Source organism: Lissotriton helveticus, chromosome 12 (genome assembly GCF_964261635.1).
Source record: "Lissotriton helveticus chromosome 12, aLisHel1.1, whole genome shotgun sequence".
NCBI lineage: Eukaryota > Metazoa > Chordata > Amphibia > Caudata > Salamandridae > Lissotriton > Lissotriton helveticus.
This window is the reverse complement of record NC_136073.1, coordinates 787,986,002-788,008,200: the sequence shown is the minus strand read 5'-3', so window position 1 is coordinate 788,008,200 and position 22,199 is coordinate 787,986,002. Positions and strand designations below refer to the sequence as shown.

General features: G+C 47.9%; 1 protein-coding gene across 1 annotated transcript in view; it reads right to left on the bottom strand.

The window, feature by feature from the left end:
- CREB3L4 (cAMP responsive element binding protein 3 like 4) overlaps nt 1–21,573 on the bottom strand; it is a 50,899-nt gene extending 29,326 nt beyond the window's left edge. The window contains exons 1-3 of the mRNA XM_078668525.1: nt 21,304–21,573; nt 14,531–14,709; nt 10,973–11,240 (exon numbers count right to left, since the gene is read on the bottom strand). Coding sequence (XP_078524651.1) covers nt 10,973–11,240; nt 14,531–14,701 — 439 coding nt within the window. The 5' untranslated portion in view covers nt 14,702–14,709; nt 21,304–21,573. The remainder of the gene's footprint in view (nt 1–10,972; nt 11,241–14,530; nt 14,710–21,303) is intronic.
- Nucleotides 21,574–22,199: the final 626 nt, after the last annotated feature.

Sequence of the window (22,199 nt, the reverse complement as noted above, 5' to 3'; positions counted from 1 at the left end):
CACAAAGTCCAAGTCTAGCCCATAATAGGGTAACATTTATTGGCTATTGACAACAATTGAAATGAATTCAAGGAAAGTGGTAAAAGGAAAGTGGAGCTCTTAATGTCGGATTAAGTAGGAAATGGAGATGATGTTTACGAAAGACTACCGCAAAGCAATACCGATGCCACCGATTCTACGATGTATGCTTTACGACATCCTTACTGGCTTAAAACCGGATGAGAAGATCTATTACTGGAACATATATTGATTGAGGCAGTGATCAACAGAACGAGGAAGTACCAGCTACGTGGAGAAGCGTGGCTCAATGGTTAGAGCGGCAGACCCTGATGCAGAGTTCTGGCCCGGGACCAGGGTTCAATTCCCGCCTCGGCGGCTCTTGGACTCATTCTCCCCGGACCTGATAATTCTCGCCTCGGTGCCTAGTACAACACATTTACATTTACTTGAAAGCACCATATTCTTGGCATCTCTTAATACCACTGGCACAGTCATGTTTACATTCTGCGTTGTGTTTGAGCGGGTGAGGTGGTACACGGTTTTCAAATTTCAGATTTAACCGGTACCTCCTATTTCAATCTATTTACGCAATACAGATTGTTTTCATTGGCTGCTGATAGGGAAAAAGGTTTGTCATTCGTAACACACAATTTTTTTTTCCTCTGGCCACAAATATTTATATATTTTGTGAGAAGAGGCCCCTAATTTGATATTTTGTTGGGGAGCTTGTGTTGACCTTTGCATTACAATACTTTCTGGTAAAGGTCAGATGACTATGTTTTCTCTCACCTTTCTATCTCGTCTCTGCTGACGCTGTAACATTTTACCTACCCTAATAACATAAATAGGCCGTCAAATGTTTTGGCCTGATCCTGTCTTTTTCAATTAGTTCCCCCAAACAAGTAGAGGGTGTGGGTGGGCTCACTGAAGTGTAGAAATGTTGGATGGGAACACTTTTGCCATTTGTAGGAAGTTCTAAAGATTTCGGTTTGCAGAAAACGGAGGTGATTGTGATTTGTTAGCCCATACACCAAACAAATATGGAAACTATTCCAGCCATTGGTGCAACAGGATTAAACAAGAAAAGATGCAGGACAATTTAAGCCAGGCTGGCTGTTGGCGTAGGAAGGTACGACCTGCGGTGATAAAACACAAACCCCAGACGAGAAAAACAGCATTTTCTTTAGAAAATTTTTATTGGCATACAAAGAAAGCCGTACAAAAATATATATATACAGGTGTGCGTACAATGATGGCGGTCATATCTATAACAGTACATTCGTGGATGCGCGTTTGTTCTCCCTCCACTGGAAGAGAAAAGAAAGAGGAGGAAAAAGAAAGAGGGGGGGGGGGTTGTCCTTTACTGGGTCTTCCTCAGGTGCTCGTCGAGTGGGTCCCACATGTGTAGCTTGGCTTTATGTTCTTTTGAGAAGTTGCCCGTAATGTTGTCGGCTCCTCTCAGGAAGGTGACCCAATTAATCCATGTTTTGAAGTTTGCTTTGGCTGTGTTTTTCCAGTTCGTGAGGATTATTTTAAGGGCTGCTGTGAGGAGTAGGTCTAGGAGTTCTCTCTCTTCTCGACTTTTTAGGTTCGCTGTTAGGTGCTCAGTAGCCAGGCTCACGAAGCTGATTTTCAGATCGGTTTCGAGCATATCGTTCAAGAAGGTGTTGATTTGTGTCCAGAACCTCTTGACTTTCACGCAGGTGAAGATGAGGTGCTCGAGGGTGCCTTCTTCTTTCTGGCAGTTCCAGCATTTGTCTGAATCTGCGATGCCGACCTTGTGGAGCCTGGATGGCGTCCAGTAGGCCTTGTGGAGTAGCCAATATTTTGTTTGCGCTAGCTGTGGGGTAATTTTGTTTGTTGTCGCTGAGCTCCACATTTTTGCTCGTTCTGTTTCATTCAGTTGCCTGCCCAGGAGCGTTTCCCATGTATTAGTGGTTTTTTTGTTCTGCCCCAGTTTGGATGGGCTTAGGAGCTTATAGATCTTTGCCGTTTGGTGACCTGTTGAGTTGAGGAGCTGCAGGTATTTGATGATTCCCGGCTCTCCCCCGCATAGGTTGGCTTTTGTTATTGCTGTCTTGATCTTTAGGAAGTTGTAGAGCTCTTGGTTCGGGAGGTCATGTAGCTGCTGTAGGTTCTGAAACGTCAGCGGTCTTTGCCTGGTTTCTGTTTGGCTGGGGGTGCTGATGCCTTTCCCGATCCAAGTGTCATTATGCAATGTCGCTCCCTGGTAGGTCACTTTAGTGTTGAACCAGATGGATTCCCATGCTGTGCCCTTCAGCTTCTGCGCCATGTGCCTGTCCACTTTCAGCAGGGCCTCTGTCGTGTGTTTTAGTATGGCATTGGCTTTTAGTGGGTGCCGGTTCGCTGTTAGGAGTGCTATTGGCTTGAGCCCTCCTAGGATGTCCTGCTCGACCTCTAGCCATACTGGTATGTACGCTTGTGTGGCATCCATCCAGGCGATGCCCTGTCTCGCCAGATATGCCGTTTGGTATGTCTTGAAGTTCGCCAGGTTGAGGCCTCCGAGGTCCCTTGACAATCGTAGTTTTTGTAGGCTTATCCTTGGTTTTTTGTTTTTCCATAGGAAGATGTTTATAAGTTGGTCCAGTTTTTTGTGGAATATCTCTGTCATTGGGAGTGGTAGCATTGTTAGCGTGTAGTTTATCGCCGGTGTTATCATCATTTTGATCGTTTCAATTCGCCCCCACCAGCTAATGTACTTTGGTGACCATAACTCCAGCCTCTCTTTTATCTTTTTCAGCGTGAGGTCTTCGTTGTGTTGTAGCGTTGATGTGAGGTCTCTCCCAAAGTGGAGACCTAGATATTTTAGTGGTTTCGTCTGCCATGCCAGGCCGGATTCGCCTAGGACTTCTCTTGTGGTGTGGACATTCATTGGCTTGCACTCCGATTTCTCCTTATTGAGCTTGTAGCCTGAGGCTTCCGCGTATTTCCCTATTGTGGCCATCAGCGCTTTTATTGACGTGGCGGGGTTTGCTGTTGTGATTAGGATGTCGTCGGCGTACGCCGCTAGTTTGACGGTCTTCTTCTTGAACGTGACGCCTGTTATCTCTGTGTCGTCCCTGATTCTGGCTAGCAGGGGTTCTAGAGCGAGCAGGAAGAGTCCGGGGGAGAGAGGGCATCCCTGTCTGGTGCCTCTTCCCAGCGTGAGCGTTTCGGATGCGCTCCCGTTTACCACTATTTTTGCTTTCGGTTTGTTGTATAGGGCCATGACCATTGCCGTGTACTTCCCGCCTAGGCCAAAAGCTCCCATGCAGTTCCTCAAGAAGGGCCACGAAACTCTGTCGAAAGCTTTCTCCGCATCCAGCGCTATCATGACCGCCTGTTCGTTGCTACTTGCTGTGTGGTTGATTAGATGGCACAGTAGCCTTGTGTTGTCCTGCGATAGTCTGTTTTTGATGTACCCCACTTGTGAGGTGTGGATGATGTCTGGCAGAATCCTGTTTAGTCTATTGGCTAAGACCTTCGCGTAGATTTTGCAGTCGACGTTAATTAGCGATATTGGTCTGTAGTTCTGGGGATATTGTGGGTCTTTCCCCTCCTTCGGAATTATGGTGATGTTGGCTTCGCACATGGACTCCGTCATCTTCCCGTTCTGGATGCATGTGGAGTACGTTTGTGCCATTAGCGTTTTAATGTGTTCGCTGAAGGTTTTGTAGAATGCTGCGGAGTAACCATCCGGCCCTGGCGCCTTGTTGCGTTTCAGTTGGCATATGGCTGTTCCAATCTCTTCTTCCGATATGTCGGCTTCGAGCGACTCCCTCTCCGTCTCCTTGAGTTTCGGCAGGTTGGTGTTTCTGAGCAGATCTAGTCCTGCATCCGTGCTTAGCGTTTGGTCCTCAGTGTACAGCTCTTGGTAGAATTGTCTGAAGACCTCTAGTATTCCTTTGTTAGTTGTTTGAGATGTGTTCGTTCGATCAGTTATTGCTGCTATCGTGTGTTGCCTCTGTTTCGCCTTTAAGTAGGACGCCAGCTGCTTCCCTGCTTTGTTTGCTGTGCATAGGTTAACTGACTTGAACTTCTTCAGCCAGGACCCCGCTCTTTCGCTTAAGATCTTGTTCAGTTCATATTTCTTTTTTGTGAGCAGGGTGAGCGTGTTCTTATCCGTTATGTTTGCGCAGTGGCCCCTCTCCAGTGCTGTTATTTCCTCCTCGAGCTCAAGGATTTTCTTGTTCCTCCCTCTGTTCATCCTGGCCTTGATGTTTATCAGTTTCCCCCTTAGTGTCGCTTTGAGGGCGTCCCAAACGGTGTCTTTCCCTACTTCGCCATTATCGTTGTGCTCGAGGTATTCTTTGATTGCAGCTTCAATTTCTTTGACGTTCTCTCCATGCTGGAGGATGTCATCGTTCAGCCTCCATCTCCTCGTTGGGTTTTCGTTGTGTTTCCCACTTAGAGTGAGTGTTATGTGAGCGTGGTCCGAGATGGTGATTGGAGCTATTTCCGTCTCTTCTATGAGGTGCGTGTGTGTGTTGGACATCAGTATATAGTCAATCCTGCTGTAGGAGTTGTGTGGGTGTGAGTAGAAGGTGTACTCGCGCGCCGTCGGGTGTTGGAGCCTCCACGGGTCTGCCAGGTGCTGTTTAGCGCATAGGTCTTTCAGGGTGTTGTTGTTGTTGGAGTTGTGGCTTGGTCTGTTTGGGTGTCTGTCTGTTGCCTGGTCCATGGTCTTGTTCATGTCCCCAGCTGTGATCAGGAGGTCTTCTTGGGGGAGGTTGGATAGTTTGCTGTCCACTCCCTGCCAGAATTGTTTGTCTTCCGAGTTGGAACCGTAAATGTTGACCATGTGGATTCTGTCGCTACCTCTCTGGACGCTTGCTATGAGCATGCGGCCATCTTCGTCTGCGTCCGCTGCTTGTGTTATTAGATTGGCCCTCTTGCTCAGGATCGTTATGACTCCTCTTTTCTTCCCTTTTGCCGGCGAGCAGAGTACTTCCCCTATCCATCTAGCTTTGAGTAGTTTCGCTTCTTCTTTCGAGAGCTTGGTCTCTTGGAGCATGTACACATCTCCTTTTAGTTTGGCCAGGTGATCCAGGATTTTCCTTCGTTTGACCGGATGGTTAAGTCCTTTAACGTTCATGGACACTATCTTCAGGTCGGTGGACAGACCAGCTCTTGTTGGGTCTGTCATGGTGGTCTGGTTGCGTCGCTTGTGCTTCGCGTTCTGCAGCCCCCCCGGGGTGTTGGATGGGAATAGAGAGAGAGAAAAAGTATAGGGTGCCTGTGGAGAAAGGCAAGATTCTAGGTCTCTTGTTCATAACACAAATGGCGGCTTTACCATGTACTGTCTTATCCGCCAACTTCGCCCCCCCTCCTTGCCCGACCCCCTCCCCCCCTCCCCCCTCCCCCCCATCAGTAGTAAACCGGGTGTGCGACAGCAAGGGTCCTCACACCCCCCCCCCCCCCAAGTTCTTCCTAAGTCTCTGGTGCTAGCCGACCCTCCGCCCTCGCCGTTGTTTAAGAAAAAAAAGGATATGGCAGTCGGTGTCCAGCCCCTTCCTCTCGTGGCTGCGGTGGCTTTGCTCAGGGGTAGATACGGTTGTTCTTGTTGTGCGATTGTCTGAGGTATATTGTTCGTTACGATCATAGTCTCGATGGCTGCGGTTGCTCTTGTTGTGTGATTGTGAGGTAGGTTGTTGTTGTTGTCGTTAGTTTTTAGAGTCTAGGTGCATGGCTGCGCATGCGTGTTACACCAAGCATTCCTTCTTATTCGCCTCCTTCGTGTGTTTCGTCAGAGGATGCCCTTCGCTTTGCCCCGGGGCTTGGTAGCTCCATCTCTTCTGGTTCTGGGCCTTGTAGGTATCGGTGTAGGTCGTTGGGGTCGTCGAAAATTCTGCTTCCCTGCCTATCTGTCACTTTCATCTTGGACGGCCCCGCAAAAGTGAATGCAATGTTCTTTTTCCGCAGGTGTTCCCTTTGTGCTAGGAAGCCTTTCCTCGCCTCGACTGTTAGCTTGGAGAAGTCTTGGGTGATGGTTACTTTGCTTCCGTTTAGCAGCATCGGGCGGCCCTTCCTGGCTACCGCAAATATAGCCTCTGTGTGATTTTCTCTTAGGGGTTTGCATATTATGGGTCTGGGGGCATTGCTGTTCATTTGCTTCCTGGCTGGTATGCGATAAGCTTTGGTGATCTCCAGCGGTTTGTCGAAGCTGAGTCCGGTGATTTTAGGTATTAAGGCCTCCAGCATCAGGGCGCATGCCCCCGGTGTATCTTCTTCCTCTTCGGGAACCCCCAGGAGTCTTATGTTCCCCTTGCGGCTCCTGTCCTCTTGCTCCGCCATGGCCTTTTGTAGTGCCGTTGTTCTTTTTATCACAAGCCCCAGGTCCTTATGTGTTATGTTTGCGTTGTCTTCCAGCATGCCTATTCTGTTCTCTGCCTCGTCTATTCTGCCATTGGCTCGGCTTTGCTCGGCTCTGATTGCTATTAGCTCCATCTGAATGCTGTCTACTGTCTTTTTCGTGGCTTTTGCCAGCTCGTTCCCCTCTGTTATTTTCTTCAGGAGCATATCTAGCGTGATTGTGCCTTCCCCATGGTTGTTGCGCTCCTTGCCCGGAGAGGGTGGAGTCTCGTTCTTGCTTTTTTTCAAATCGTTTGTGCCTTGTTTCCCGTCTCTGCCTGCCATGGCTTCGGTTCCCCTTTTGGCCTGGTTTGTTTTGCGTTTCCCTTCTGTTGGGGGCGGCTGTTTTTTGCGGCTTTGTCTCCCCCTTTTCCCTCTTTGTCCCTCAGGGCGTTTAACGACGTTATGGGGTTGTCTCTGAACCTGGGTGGCCACTTGACCACTCTGGTTTTTGTCCTATATTCCGCCAGCCTCTTGCGCTGTACTCTCTAGTCTTTTTGCCCTTCTTCTGGTGGTTATTTGTTGCGCGTTTCGCGTTAGGGCCTGGCCGTGGCTCACAGCTTCCACAGCTCTCTGGGCTTCCCCTTCCACCCCTTGCGCTCGTGTGTACCTGCTGCCGAGGTGGCTACCTGCGCCCTCTATCTCCTTAGTCGGGTGCTTGTTGTGCTTAGTCTTTCGTGTCCCACCGCTGTTTCCGTTCCACCACTCAACGTCATCTGCCTGAGCTCGCCCGCTTGTGCGTGTCGCTTGTGTGCTTGTTTGTTTCTCACTTTGCTGTTGCCGTTTCACCAAGATGGCCGCCTAGTGCTTCCCTTCTGTCTTAAGATGGCCGCCGTGTTATCGGCTGTTCCTGTCCTTGTAAAGCCCACAGCCTGTGTGCGCCGCCTTCTGGGTTTCGCGCTAGCGCCTTATCGCGCCTTATTTGCAGCCAACTAGAGGGGTCCCCACTCTTGCCCTTGTCGCCTGCGCTGGTTCTCCGCCTTCCGCCTACTGCAGCGACAAGCTGCTGCAACAAGATGGCCTCCCCGTGTCTCTTACCCCTTCACAAAGGATGGCCGCTCGTCGTTGTTGGCTCTCCTCTGTACAGGGGTGATCGCCCTGTTACCAGCCGCTCCACGACGATATTGTCCGAAACTCACGGCTTGCCTATACCGCGTTGCGAGCTTGCGCCCTGCTCCTTGTTGCCGCCTCCGTCCGCCTTGCTTTTGGCCGGTGCCCCCGCTGTTCCGCTGTAAGATGCTTCAGCAAGATGGCCGCCCCGTGCTTCCTCCCCTCTACCAAGATGGCCACCGTGTTGTTGGTCGCTGCCTGTGCTGTGCCTAAAGGGCTCCCCTTAGCTCCCAGCCTTCATCAGAATAGCGAGTTGAGAAGACGGGCCGCTCGTTTGCTGCGCTGACCTGCTTGCGCTGGTCGTGAAGCCTGGGGCTATCACCGGGGCTGTTCCGCTGTGAGCTTGCTTCAGCAAGATGGCCGCCCCGTGCTTCCTCCCCTCTACCAAGATGGCCGCCGTGTTGTTGGCTTCCTCGCTGCCGCTGCCGCTGCCCGTGCTGTGCCTAAATGGCTGCCCTTTAGTTCTCAGCCCTTATCGGACTTGCGCGTTGTGAATAAACAGCCAGCTCGTTTGCTGCGTTGACCTGCTCGCGCTGTTCGTTAAGCCGGGGCTCGCTTACTTGGTTGCTGCGTCCCAGCGGTTATACCGGCTGCTCCGGTCGCTCGTCGTGACTGCCTCTCTCTCTCTCTCCCCCTTCCTGAGATGGGGGGGGGCCGGGGCGGTTGGATGCTGTGTTCGGGCTGGCTCTGCCTGTCGCTTGTGCGGCTTTGTTTTCTTCCCGGGTCTTCTTCAGTCACGCCGCCATCTTGGGATCGCTCCTCTCTCCCCCTGGCAGCTCGTCTTCTCCCCCGCCGTAGCTTCGTTCTCTGCCCTTTTTTTTCGCTGAGCCTCTCGTGGGGTGCCGGTTCGGTTCCCACACACCTCCCTTGTTTTTGGCTTCGTTTCTCTCGCGTTGGACTATGATGCGCGCCGCTCGTTCAAACTTGGGGGTCGGGAGCTCCGGACTTAGGTCTCCTGCCTCCTTGCCATCCAAGCCACGCCCCAGAAAACAGCATTTTCAATGCAGCTCGAACCACGCTGTGCCTAAAAAAAAAAAAAAATCAGGTCCGAACCACGAATGTGTCTTTACAACGCGTTCCGTAACCGTGCAAGTCGTTACAATAATTTGCCTAAAGGAAAGCGTTGTTGTACTGATGTTGGACTTTAAGTTCAACACTTTCCCCACTGTTGCACAGACTGGAGTTGGAATGGTAAATTCTACTATTTCAACTCCAGCGCTTTCCCTGCGCCAAGCTGTTGTAATGACTTGCGCAGTAAAGGCATGTGTTGTAAAGACACATTTGTGGTTCGAACCGCGTAATTCAGGCAGGCGTGATAAATGCCTGCGTGGTCCTGACATACAACCACCCCAGACAGAAGCCATTTTTGGCTCAATGCAACTATTATAAATATTATGTGTATCAAACCGAAGAGACTAATGCTGACCCTTAAGCAAACATGTTGCAACCCTGGAGTGAGGTTCATTCTTGCCGGCGTTATAAGAATTTTCAGGGCGCTTGGCAAGACATAGTTTTGGGGCCCCCTGTACGTAACAGCTTTCAATTTTGTAATTTATTTTCTACTAATTGAATCCAACATGAGTCAAACTAACAAAAACAGGCTTCACACAAAAACAGTTAAAATATGTCTTTCCAGGGCCCCCAGAAATCAATAAGATTCCACTAGGCAAAGAGAAACGGGCTCAGGGGTAGAGAAAAGTAGGCAGAGAAAAGAAAAGTTGAGCTATGGAAATAAGCAGAGGTGAGATAAAGTTTTCTTTCCAAGGCGCCCCTTGAAAGGTGGGGGCCCTGGACAATTGTCCACTTTGCCCGTGCCTTAAAACGTCTCCGATTCTTGCCACAGCATGCCAGATAAAACCAACTCAGGTGGCACTAACCACATGCGAAGCACATGCAACAGAATTGAACTGTTCACCCGCATTGCTAAAATATCCTGAAAGATACACAAAGAGCCTTCAGCTAGATTTTGAAAAAAGGCACGACTACTGGACAGTCGGGGTGTCCTGGATGGGTGCAACTAAAAGTGGGTAAAAAATGATAAAAGAAAATATACCTCTGGCGCAGTGTGGGAGTGAACCTCCCAATAGTGCCTCAGTGGGTGCAATTTTAGATGATTATGCAATATTTAATGATCTGGTCTTGCGTAACAGCAGAGGAACACCATTTATTAATAGTGTCCGTTCTACTTCCAGAAGTAGAATAGTTGGCATTAAACATATATAGAGTTCCACTCGCTCGGTACATAACCCTATTACATGTGTACCTCTTTTATTCTGCACATACCAGCTAAACTTTAAAACTTGCCTTCTAAGCTCAGTGACATATTTATTCTTGTCTACAATATTAAGCAGATCTACAGAACAGAATATACATTACATATTTATATTGAACGGATTCAGCAGCATACACGGTAGCACCACACACCAGATATTAAAAATAAATGTAAATTGATTAGGATTCTTCTAAATTACTGCTGCTTTAACAACACTGATTGCAGGGAAAATGTGCACGGCTAGAAAATGAAATCCAGTATCATGTCAGATTAAAACCCGTTTTTCCACCAGTTTGAATTACATTTAAATGGGTCAGTGTTAGGCAGTTCCTTTATTCCACAAAGGAGCCTCGCCTAAGCCCGCCCTTTGCAGTTAACACAATTTAAACCCCTCCCAATGGCCATCAGCAGATGAGAGGTGTCACAAGCTCTACTGCATTCCATAGGCAGCGGCTCAGTTTGATGTGTTAGAGCATCAATTTCTTTTGTTAGAACTGCTTGTTAGTTACTCAAGAAGACATGACGCACTGCGTGGCAATTCCATATATTGAGCAAAAGTCTGCAGTCTTGCATAATCCCCGTCACCCTGCATAAAGGTGATTTAAAGGTAACTTGGTGGTGCAACTGTGGGCACGCTTCCAGCCCTTCCCCCAGGCATTCTCTCAGACTCCTGCCGCACACCTAACCACAGACTTTACGTCCTAAGAAAAGTCAATATTGTAACTTCTTGTTTTTGTGATGGGCTGTAACTCTAACGCGATGGTTTGCTTAGGCCGTACCTGCTGCGGAGGCTGCTTGTGGGTCTCCACAGCCAGTTCACTTGTATCTGCATCTCTATTCATCCATATTTTTTTAAAATCTAAGTTTTTGCATTTGTGATCCACTGGACGTGGTAAAGGATACAATCCCAGATGTCGTGGCCACTCCCTATGGATTTGTGAGATGGAGCTAAGGTTTGATCTTCATGGACATGTAAGAGATGCATCTCAGTGGGGACCTGACCTCGCGGAACAACATTAGCAAGATAGCCCTAAGGCTGCCTTCCCTATTCTTTACCTTATAGGAGCACTGATCTAGTTGAAGGCAGTGGAAGAGAGGACCACATAATTATTGGTAATCCTTAAAATTGCTTAGCAGGTCAGTCCCTCCTGGGTGAAGCCCAGAGGTTTATCTCAGGCCTTTCGAGAAGGTTCTATCAATAATCCCAATACGGCTACATTTCTAAACCAGTGCACTGACCTAGCTGTATGGAGATGATGTCATCGCCATGGACCGGCTCGCTCTTGATGGTACCCAGGGAGCCAATGTCAAAGACAACCTCGTACGGCGCTGCCAACGCTTGCTCCGACTGGCTCGTCTCACTGTGCTGAGGGCTATCCGGTGGGTGGTCGTCAGAGATGCCGCTGTCGCTCTCTGGCGATTCCATGGGGGTGCCCGAGCTGTACACGTCGTTTGGGTTGATCATCAGCTGTAGAAAGTCGTCTGGATCGTCTCGGTCTTTCATGGCCTAAAACATCAGGGCACAAAGATTGGGACACACATGGTACAGTCAGTAGAAGCAAGCAAATGGGGGGGGGGTAAGCAAGGCATGGCAACACAGCAGTGATCCCTTTACTACTATACATACGCCCTGGCCACCAACATACAATTTAATAATGGTAGCTTTCGTTGTGGGAGGGAAGTAGGGGTGTGGATGTCTGTGAGAGAGTCTGTGCAAGTCGGTGGATGTCTGTATGTGTGTGTTTTTCAGAGTCTGTTTATCTGCATTATTTAACAGAGGGATCCTGCAATAATGGCAGTAACAACTCTTTGTTTTAAAGACAATTTAAATAAAGTGTTCATCTTTTTGTGTTGTTTCAAACCAGTTAAAATGTTAAAAAACATATTACTTTGGGCAATCTGATTATAGAATTAACAATAATACATCAAAATGCAAAAACCTCATGCAATAATAATTTTGTCTAACAAGTACCGCTCTACTCTGAGAACCACTAGTTGAGACTTATGAAAGAACATATTTCACATAAGCTAAGGGAAATCTCTTTTAGCTAATATTGAGAGAACAAGATATTTCTATTGGGCAAAATTCTATATGAGGGATTCTGAAAAAATGTGAAAATTCCCAAGAGGCTGTTGTCTCAAATTTAGGTGAGGCAGAGTTAAGAGAGTCAGGCATCTGGCTCTACTCTTGCCTGACCAGCCTCTCAGAAGCATCCGGTGGCATAGCCATGGTGCCATGGGCCCAAGTGAAAGAAAGGAAAATAAGCGTCCCTAACTGCAGCATGCATAGTAAAATACAGCAATTATCAGGCCCTGGTGGCGTTAAACCTGTTGCACCACTGGTTGCTACACCTGCCTGGTGAGAGATTAGCAAGTCTTCCTTGTAGGCCAGGTTGCCCTCTGGGCTTAACTGATCTTTTCTCTTTTGTCTACACCTGCCAAGCAGCCAGACAGGCTCCTCCGCTTCCTTTACTTCCTTACCCTCCGCCTCCAGGAGTTGCAGAGTTTGCCTTACCCGGTGTTCACCCAGAACATTACTTGCCCCAGTCTGTCCAGCGGTAAGTATCCGCAGCTCACCCCACTATTCGAGCCGCCAGCCTGTCCAGCAGTGGACATCCCCAGCCTTTTGACTCAGGGGACCCTCAAGGACCACTTGGAGACCTTACTAGCACTGGACCCGGCTGAGGGAAAGTTGCCTAAGGTTAGAACTAGGAATGCCACATATTCAGTTGCAAGAATATGCACAAATGCTCGAGTTCGGGGGTTCTCATTAAAGCCTTATTTGCAGATTATCTGATCCCCTCAGACTGCATGAGCACCCTTAGAGAACAAGCATTGGCAAAGCCAATAGACCTCGCCTTTTGGACCTATTGACTTTGCTACTTGTATTTAGTCATGCAGCACAGCATAGCAGATGCTGTGCAGCACGGCTAAAGAATAAAACAAAAAAATGCAATTCTGATGCAGCCGGCTGCATGCATGTGCCCACAAAATGATGCCGTTTTTTTTTTTAATTACTCATCCCAGTTGGGACGGTAAAAAAAGCGGACTAAAGCATTGTATTTGTAGTGGGGGGGCGGCAAGCGACATGGGGCAAGCAGCCTCGGGGGACAAACGTGACAGGAGGGTTAATGGGGTGACGCACTTCGAAGTAAGGCAGGGGCAGAAGCAACACGGGTCGTGGGGGCGAGAAAGTAGTAAAACGGAGGGCATGCCTGGGTGGAAGCAACACGAAGGGCGTGAGTGGGCAGAAGCAACTCAGCAGACATGGGTGTGCGGAGCAAGTGGGTGGAAGAGCGATTTGGAGGTGGCTCAGAGAAGCACACCGGTGAGAAAGCAACATAGGCAGAGACTGGAAGGGAAGCACGAGGGCAAGAGAGAGGTACCTGGAGGGCGGCGAAGGGGGGATAAAAGTACAATGGAGACAGCTGGAAAACACATGCACCCTTGTGGAGTACTTAAAAAGTTGTGTTTCAAAAGTGAGCAATGGAATGTCACATGTAATGTATTCACGCTCCAGAGGAGGAACAAACACATAAAAAGGAAGGAAAGCCCCCATGATCTAGCAAATCTGAATCAAGAAAATGAGAGTGACAATAAGGCCAAACAATGGTATGGAAGGGGCGGGTTATAAGCCCACTGCAAGCTGACAAAATGTCTCATAACATGCTTTGGCCTAAAAATGCTTCCAACAGCCCTACAGCCTCAAAACCATACTAAGACGCAGCAAGGGGTATTACTATTGTGAAGCTAAAAGACATGGGGATCGGTGCACCAGACTTTAAAATGACAACTCTTTGAAACAGTCTACACAGCAAGAATAAGAGGATTATAGTACTTCTGGATGTAAGCGTTGAGACACAAGAGAAGTAGTACCAGTTCGGGCAATAGAAGCTGTTAGGCTGTGGAGTTGAGGCATCACTGTGGCGCCCAGCTAGATCTAAGGTGACATAGAAAAGGGAGATGTATCTCTTTTGGTGGCCGAAATGTGGGTGACTCCCTCTCAGGACAATAGTGGCTAGCTGTGCACGTTCAGTACTTGTTCTCTGTCTCTTAGCTGATGGCGAGTTACTGTTGGATAATGTCTGTCAACATAAGCCAGTGACGTGGAAAGTAGGAGATCCTGTGCTTGCACTGTGTGGATCAGTTCTATTTCTGGATCTAAAAGGTCCTCTTGATTACCCCTTCCCTCCACCCCACTCTTTTTACCCCTACCCTCACCCAATCTTATCCCTTTTAAATGCAGGGTTGAATATTGCTACTTTGATTGTGATGATGCATTAGAATATTACAGGGGCTTTGCTTCTGAGTTTGGCTGACAGGTCTGAGATGTTGTGTGTGTGTGTTCCGTTTGAAGTTTGTTCCCCAAAAAAACCCAGTGAAACTTTGACTTGCCACAAACCCATCCAATTCTACCTGCCCTCTTTCAGACTATCTGTGCATGCCCCAACCCCAGTCCTCTCGCTTCTGCCTAGATCATTTCTTCTACCTGCCCTGGTTCATCCATTTTATCTCCCAGTCCATCGCTTGTCCTTGCTCCCTGCCCATCTTTTAGAACCGAACACGAGTCCATTTCTTAGTACCCACCCCAAAAAGTCACCCCAATCTGTCACTCTGCACCTGCCCTACTCCTCAATTAAACCTGCCCCTAGCCCAATCCGTATTACCTTCTCCAACTCGTCCCTTGCAACTGTCCCAAGCCTGTAAATTTGTAGCAACACCAAGACAAGCTCCATCCATCTGAACCCACCTCTTGCCACAGCCTTCCCAAAGTACATGCACTGGACTCAGCCTTACCCGGTTTTCATGGACGGACCACTCCTCGAAGAGTTTCTCCGCTGCAGCCCGGTACACATGCTCGGACAGCGGGAAGGTGCCACTCTCTGCGTCTGGGAACGTACTGCTGGAGAAGAGCTCGTCCTGCTGTCCGAAGAGAACCCCCAGCAGCTCCTCGTTCTCTTGGTCCATTGTAGCACCTGGATATGATGAGACCGAGCCAGTGTTAATAAAGGACCCCGGTGGATACCTGTTGGACACATCACAGAGTCTGGGATACACGATGGGAGCTCAGGGGAAGACACTCTGCTCTATAGGAACACCCAGGTGGGCCTGATGCCCATGCTGAGGGAAGAGGAGAGAGCTGGAAAATACATGCCCTATCATGTGTTCTTTAACCAAAAAGAAAACAAATCCCCTAAAATGAGCAGTGGAGGGATAGTAGCCAGCCAGTCAGAGAGATGGTAAAGAAGCCAAGCTTCAGAGGAGGGACAAACAAGCTAGGATAAGGAACGCCATCCATTAAGAAACAAGTACATCAGAGTGACAATAAAACCAAGCAATGGGAGGACGGTAAGCCACAGTGACGTCTTGGTATGCCCATAATAGGCCTTTTGCAGCCAAACAGCTAAGGGCGACCTAACGAGGGGGTGTGGCTTAATGGCCAGAGAGGCTGACTTTCAAGCTGGGGAACCATGGTTCTTGTCTAGCAAGAGGCTCAAACATCCTGGGATTATGGGAAAATCATTTGATCTCCCCGTGCTTAAAAATTGAAGAAAAAACATTCTAACTGAACTTGTCCGTCAATGCAACTGGTGCTCATGTAAAGCTCTCGGATACCTTTGGGTCGAGTTTGTGCTATATGAAACTGCAAAAAAAAGTGTATAAAAGATTTCTGAAGTACGAGTGCACTCTTTTCCGAAAAAAATACTCTGTGCTGCTCTTAAAATGTGTCCACATTACAAATTAGTGTATGACAGGATTACATTCACAAAAAGTCCCATTTATTTAGCTCTTTAATGGTGATACACTCATCTGACAAAGATTCGCTGCCTCTACTGACCGCCTGTCTCTAGAAAGTCAGAGCCTGACTGTAACGCAAATAAAATGGAAACCATTTTGAAAAAGTCAGCACCAGGCTTATGGTCAGTACTTAATTATTGCCGGTGGGGTACCAGCAGTCATTTCTGGGGACCGGCACTTATTTGTCCTCAGACATTTCCCGAGAGCAAGAGAGGGAAGAACACACAAAAGAGAAAGAAGAGAAAGACAGAAAAAACATCACCAAGGGAGAAAAGCTGAAAACTGCCAGAGCGGCATAGGGGCAGACAGTGTCTGGTAGTGGATTAAAGAGGTCTGAGGTGGATTCAGCCCTAGCAGTCTGGGTATTCAGCTCACTGACATTAAATAGCGCCTGCCGGGCTTCCGAGAAGACCTTTTGGGCACCGGCACTCATTCTTTTACACTAAGGAAAGAGAAAGAGAGAGAGAGAAAGAGAGAAAGAGAGAAAGAGAGAAAGAAAGAGAGAAAGAGAGAAAGAGAGAAAGAGAAAGAGAGAAAGAGAGAAAGAGAGAAAAAGAGAAAGAGAGAAAGAGAGAAAAAGAGAAAGAGAAAGAGAAAGTGAATATGAAACATCACAAGATGAAAGGAAGGCAGGAGTCTTTTCATAAAGCAGCAGCCATATTCTCTCTCTTCAGCGCTCTACTGTGGTAGGTGTCCCTACACAGCCATACCCTCCTCCTCAGAATCAGCATCACCATAATGGACCGGCGCAGAACCACTGAGGCCTCCATTGTTGTGACCGGGCCAGAATGCAGCAAGTAATCCAAAACAGTGCTTCATCTCTGCCAGCAGCTGAAGGTGGCGAGCCCTGGCACTCATTTTTATGGATTGTAACACATTTTTCGTCATCAAACTGTGACCCAGGGAAGAGAAAGGGAAAAGAGGGAGGAGAGAGGTTTCTAAGTCTGGAGATCAGTGCTTTAAATGGGCCGGTACTGTCCGGTACGGAGTACCTGCACTTTTTTATTTTGAGAGGGAGAGTACCTGCACTGCTCAAGAGAGACGTAATACTTTTAATTGGAGAGTACTGGCACTTTTCAGAAACAAGCAGGGGCTCTGTTACAGAGTGCCTGCACTTCTGTTTTTCCATTTCAAGCACTGCTGGAGATGGAGTGTTCGTGACATCATAGGCAACTACAGCTTCACTCGTGTTGTCAATTTACTTCGCTCAGAAGCCCTTGGTGAAAAACATCCCCATTAATCACAGCTACCAATCTATAATGCTATATATTTCAACACAAGTTTATTGTAAGTGTGGTAAACTCCTCTCTTTTTATTTAAATCTTTGTTTTGAAAGTGCAGCCTTCAAACAGACCCTTTGCTGCAATATACCATTGGCTTTCTTCAACCAGCCTTTTTCAGCTTTTGGCTTCAGACTTAATCAGGTCTTGGCTCAGCCCAATGAAATATATCTCTCGCCTATTTCCAGTGGATCTCTGAGTGTATCCTTCCACCTCTTCCTGAGTGCTTGTATTGGTCTGAATGAGGGACTACTTTGTAACTATAGCCTTTTCAGTCTGCTGCTGTCTCCCTCCAGTGTGTCCCATTCTAATGTGCTAAAACTTCATGCGTTATCACATGACTCTCAGACCTATTGCCTTTGCTAATGCTTTTAAAATTACGTGTGTAGCCCTGCGTCCGGCAATGATGGCACTGACCAGAAAGTGGCCTGGGGCAGAGAAGAAAATGGTGGAAGGTCTGCAGCGGCGTCCAGTATTTGAGTTTATACATGGTCTGTAAGTGGTAGGGATAATAGCATGCACAGTGGTCAGATTTCAAAGTTTCCAAGGTACATGACTAGCATCTTTTCTTGAGGAGAGAGGACAAGAAGTGGTCAGATTTCAAAGTTTCCAAGGTACATGACTAGCATCTTTTCTTGAGGAGAGAGGACAAGAGGTGTGCTGTCCCCCTTTTTCTGCCAACTCTCGTAAATTGACGGTTGGAGTGTCACACGGCTCGGCTCTGAGCCTTACTCTATTTAATGTATATCTCACTCCCTTGGTCACACTGTCGGCGTCACTAGGGATCAAGATCGTGTCATATGCTGATGACACCCAACTGCTCTTTTCTTGGAAGAAGAATGAGGCATTCCCAGGTGATAACATCCATAAATGCCTTACTGCAGTGTTAAGGGGCTATCTTTAAATCAACTTAAATGTAATGCTGGAAAAACCGAGCTCCTCTTCTTCGGTCTAGATGCTGAAGTACCTTGTCAGTCCTGGCCATCTGATGCCTCTCCTCTGCTGACTCAAATTTCCTCGGTGAAAAACGTGGGCATTAAATTTGACAGACAATTGCTGTTTCACACCCAAGTCAATTCGGTGGTGAGTACTTGTTTTGTCCTGCTATGTATGTTGCGAAAGTTCCTGTATCTCTTGTCCTTTACGGCCAGACAACAAGTGATCCAAGCCCTGATCACATCACGGTTGGACTATGGGAACGGATGTTACATGGGCCTACCCAAATACCTGTTTGTTAGGCTGCAGTTGGTTCAAAATGCAGCAGCTCGTACTATATTTGGGTTACCTCATAATTCCCATGCCACAGGACTTCTTCAGAGTCTCCACTGGTTCCCGGTGAGAAAAAGGATCATCTTTAAGATACTGCTCTTTACTCCGTAAGCTGTACACGGAACCAGCCTGGGCAATCTACAAAATAGAATTAAGTTCTATATTCCTCAGTGACACCTCCGCTCTGCAAATCTCTGTCTTGCCAAAGTTCTGCGGGTTAGGAAGGCAAGGTGGGGGCAGATCTTTCTCTCTTCGGGGGCCCCTCCTTGTGGAATAAACTACTGACGCTCAAATGCATCAAGGCTACACCTGTGTTTGGAAAAAACTCAAGACCTGGCTCTTCTCCAGTCCCTAGGTGCCTCCCTCCCATTTCACTCTGACTGCTCTCTCTGCACTAGCACCAGGACACTCCTTGGAGTAACAGGTGCGCTCTACAAATACACTACATAGAGCATAGCTCATCCAGTCTGTCTTTTTTCACTTTGCATTCTGGGATATGCAGGCCAGGTTTTATAAGGGCAAACACATGACTATAAGTCCCAGAATGCAAAGTAATTCCTGCACAGGATGAGGTACTCACACTAGGACCTGGGAGCTTGAGAGCTCGGACCAGTGAACAAAGGAAGGCTCTGAGACAAGAATGGCAGCAATTGGTGGACAGCTCCTGGTTTATCTGTTGAATGGTTTCAGGGCATACGATATTTATCAAGATAAGAAAAAGTGTGTGGCCACATGCACCAAACATCATACGGCCTACAACAACTATATTTGGCTAGCTAGCAGAGCAGGTTATCCGGTGGTTATTCAGGTTAGTTGTGTGCACTCAAGAAAAAAAAAAATGCATTATTTGCAGCTTTGGTCATCACCAGCGCAACCCTTCATCCAAGGACACTTGTACGAGTCCCTACAGACAGCCTATCCAGGATAATATGTATGCTAGTAACCAGGGCTTTAAGTGGGCCGGGTCCTGCCCGTGCTCAGCACTGGCAGTTCTAAAAGGCAGATGCTGAGACGGGTCCCTATCAGGCTCTCCATTTTTGCCATTAACCTCAGGATGGAAAAAAATCTTAACTCTGGCAGCACCAGCACCCTTTACTGGTTTTGATTTAACTACAAAGAAACTCGTTATAGTTCTTTGACAGTCATTTGAGAATTGAAGCATTTTCAATATTCTATACAAGGAAGCAATAGTTGTTGCCTATATTTATCTTATGCAACTAAAAACCATTGGCAAAGCCAATAGTCCTGGCTTGTTATAAGTGTATTGTTACTTGTATTATACATCTGGATGCAATGACAGAAGCAGCAAACTACCAGTCAGGTTTCAAACTATACTAAGCAACCACTTTTAGCTTAGGTGTTTTAATCCACGCCCTAATTACATCGGCCACGCCGCTTTGAGAGACCCCCTTCCCCCTCCAAGTTTTTTCATCCGACTTAAAGCCTTGGTAGTAACTGTAGAAAATATGCATATTAGGTAAAAGGTGCAACTACAATTCCCGGCATTCTTAGAGCTGTAGAATTAAGAAATCGGCAAAAGACATAAAATCACACTCACGTAACCGATCGGGACGCTGAGCTCTCACATTTCCCGGGTCTGTGTGTGACAAGCTCCTCATCTAGCCCAGGTTTCAACTTTGCATTCTGGATCTTGTAGTCCCGATTTTTATAACCACCCAGTCCCGATTTTTATAACCACCCAGGGTCCACTTTAGCGCTGATGGTGCCCGGTGCGACAATCATTTTTGGCACCCCCACACTCTATGACCGCCTCCTCGGATTCTCTCACTACCGACGAAAGTGCCCCACATCTCTCCAATCATAAGTTATTGCTAAACACAGCGCCCCTCCCCCTGAGGTCAGCGACCCCTTCATAGGTCAGCGCCAAGTGCGGCGGCACAGGTCGCACTGCCCTAAAGCTGGCCCTGTAACCACCAGTGCTTTAAATGGGCAGGTACTCATCGGTACTGAGTACCGGCACTTCTCTCCCCTAGAGTACCGGAACTTCCCCTTGTGTCAAGAGAGTACCGGTACTCCTAGAGGAATGTTGGGGTCAGGCTCTGAGGTATGGGTACATGCAGCGCAGGTGCTGCTGAATACATTCGGAGGGAGCGTGTCTGTGAGATGCTCTGACATCCAATAGTGAGTGTATTCCTGCGCTAGGTTGCTACTGCTACCTTACACTTTTAACTGACAGTGTGACAGCAGTAAGGAGATGTGGCTTGACAGACAGAGCTCCTCACTTTGGAACTTTTGCGCCGTCAGTGTACGGCAGCTGCGCTGGAATGTACTCGTCATTGTCTGTCGGAGCACCCAACACCTTAGGCCAAGTTTGGCTCATGTGTACAGTGCGCAATAGGTACTTTTTTTTGCAGTTATGTATAGTGCACACTTGGCAGGGGGGTATTAAAGCGCTTTAAATGAGAAGTGCAAGTTCTACACAAAAGCATACTTTATTTTGTTTTTATGGCACGGGGAGTTGAAATCCAATCCTGTTATTCTAGGCAAACTCCCCGTACCATAAAAACTAAAAAAAAGTATGTTTTCATCTAAAATTTCTGCTTCTCAAGTAAAAAGCTTTAATGCCCTTTGGCCAATTTCGCACTATATAAAACTGCAAAAAGCACCAATCACGCTCTGCACATATGAAGGAACGTAGCAGAAAGTCACTAGGGGGCTTTTGCACTGAATAAGAAAAGTAACAATGTGTAACTTGTAACCTATGTAACTCTCCTCGTGTAGAGCGCTCTGATACATCCGGGTCTAGCCAGCGCTATATAAAACTCAAGTAAATAAAATAAATAAATACAATGACGCTATTGTTAAATACCTGACTCGAAGCCACGTCCCTATCAGACACTCAATCAATTTGGTGAGTACTGGCACTTTTCTTTTTACATTTAAAGCACTGATAATAACATAAAACAAGACTACAAGTCTCAGAAAGCAAAGACAAAGCAGGGGAAAGATCCCCACGCGCACGTTCCTGGAAAAAAGTTAGAACTCTGCAGATGGCAGAAAATTAAATACAAAATAAAAAAAATACGCCACACTAACTCTCCCCAGCAATGCCGCCCGCCACTTCCCAGGAGATTGAGGGGAAGTGCGCCCCATCACCAGAGAATACGAGACAGCGAGCTCTGCAGCTCCCGAGGCGAACGCCATCCCTCCTCCCTCGAGGGTTTCCATTAAAAAATACAAAATCACAGGCTTTCAACTTGCGTTTTTCTGATGAAATGCGGAGCGCGGCGGTCGCGGGGTGCCTGGGTAGCCCTGGTCAGCTCTGCGGCAGCGCGGGCGCGTGCAGGGAGGCCGGCTCGCGCCGCAGCAGGATCTCCGCATCCTGGACGGGCCCGTCCAAGTTCCACCCCCGCCCGGTGCCTGGGCTCATGGGCTGGGCCTGTTTACCCTGCCGGAGGTGCGGACGCTGCGCTTCCTCGACGCACACGGGAGCGTAGCGCGCGCCGTCCCCAGAGGTGCGCCGGGGCACGCGGAAGTAAACACTGCGCGAGCTCACACCAGGAAAGGGTCCGGGTTCACGCGAGTGGCGGGTGCAGACGTGCACAGAGGCCTGGAAAGAAGTTGTAAGAACCATCCTATGCTTGTAGCAACCAGTCGTGACCCGTCATCCTCCTCAGAAAGATTTACCGGCATAAGAATGATGGAGAGAGGGGAGAATTTGAAATTGTAAAGTGGCTTCACTGAAACTGCCACAAGTGCAATGCAGAGTTGCCACCCAAACAGGATTTCACCGGACTGGTCGGTAAAAAACTGGAAAATCTTTAAAATCCGGTATTGTTCCCCTTTTGCAATGCAAAGGTAAAGCAACAATTACAAGATAAAACACTTTGAAACAATGTTCATGCTGGCTAGACTATTCCTAAGTGTATATACTTAGAATAGCAGAATATTTTACAAAGAATGTTATTCGAGTATCAGCTCCCGGCTCTCCCAGAACCTACAAACATGCACAAATGGATGGTCTTTCTCGCTGAGAAAGGCAACACCACTAGTTTGGTGGTCCTTCGCCCAAGGATGCTTGGGGCCCATTCCATAGCCAAATATAGCTCTTGCTACCCTGAGTTTTGGGTGCCATTTTCATTGATTGCATTAGGGTC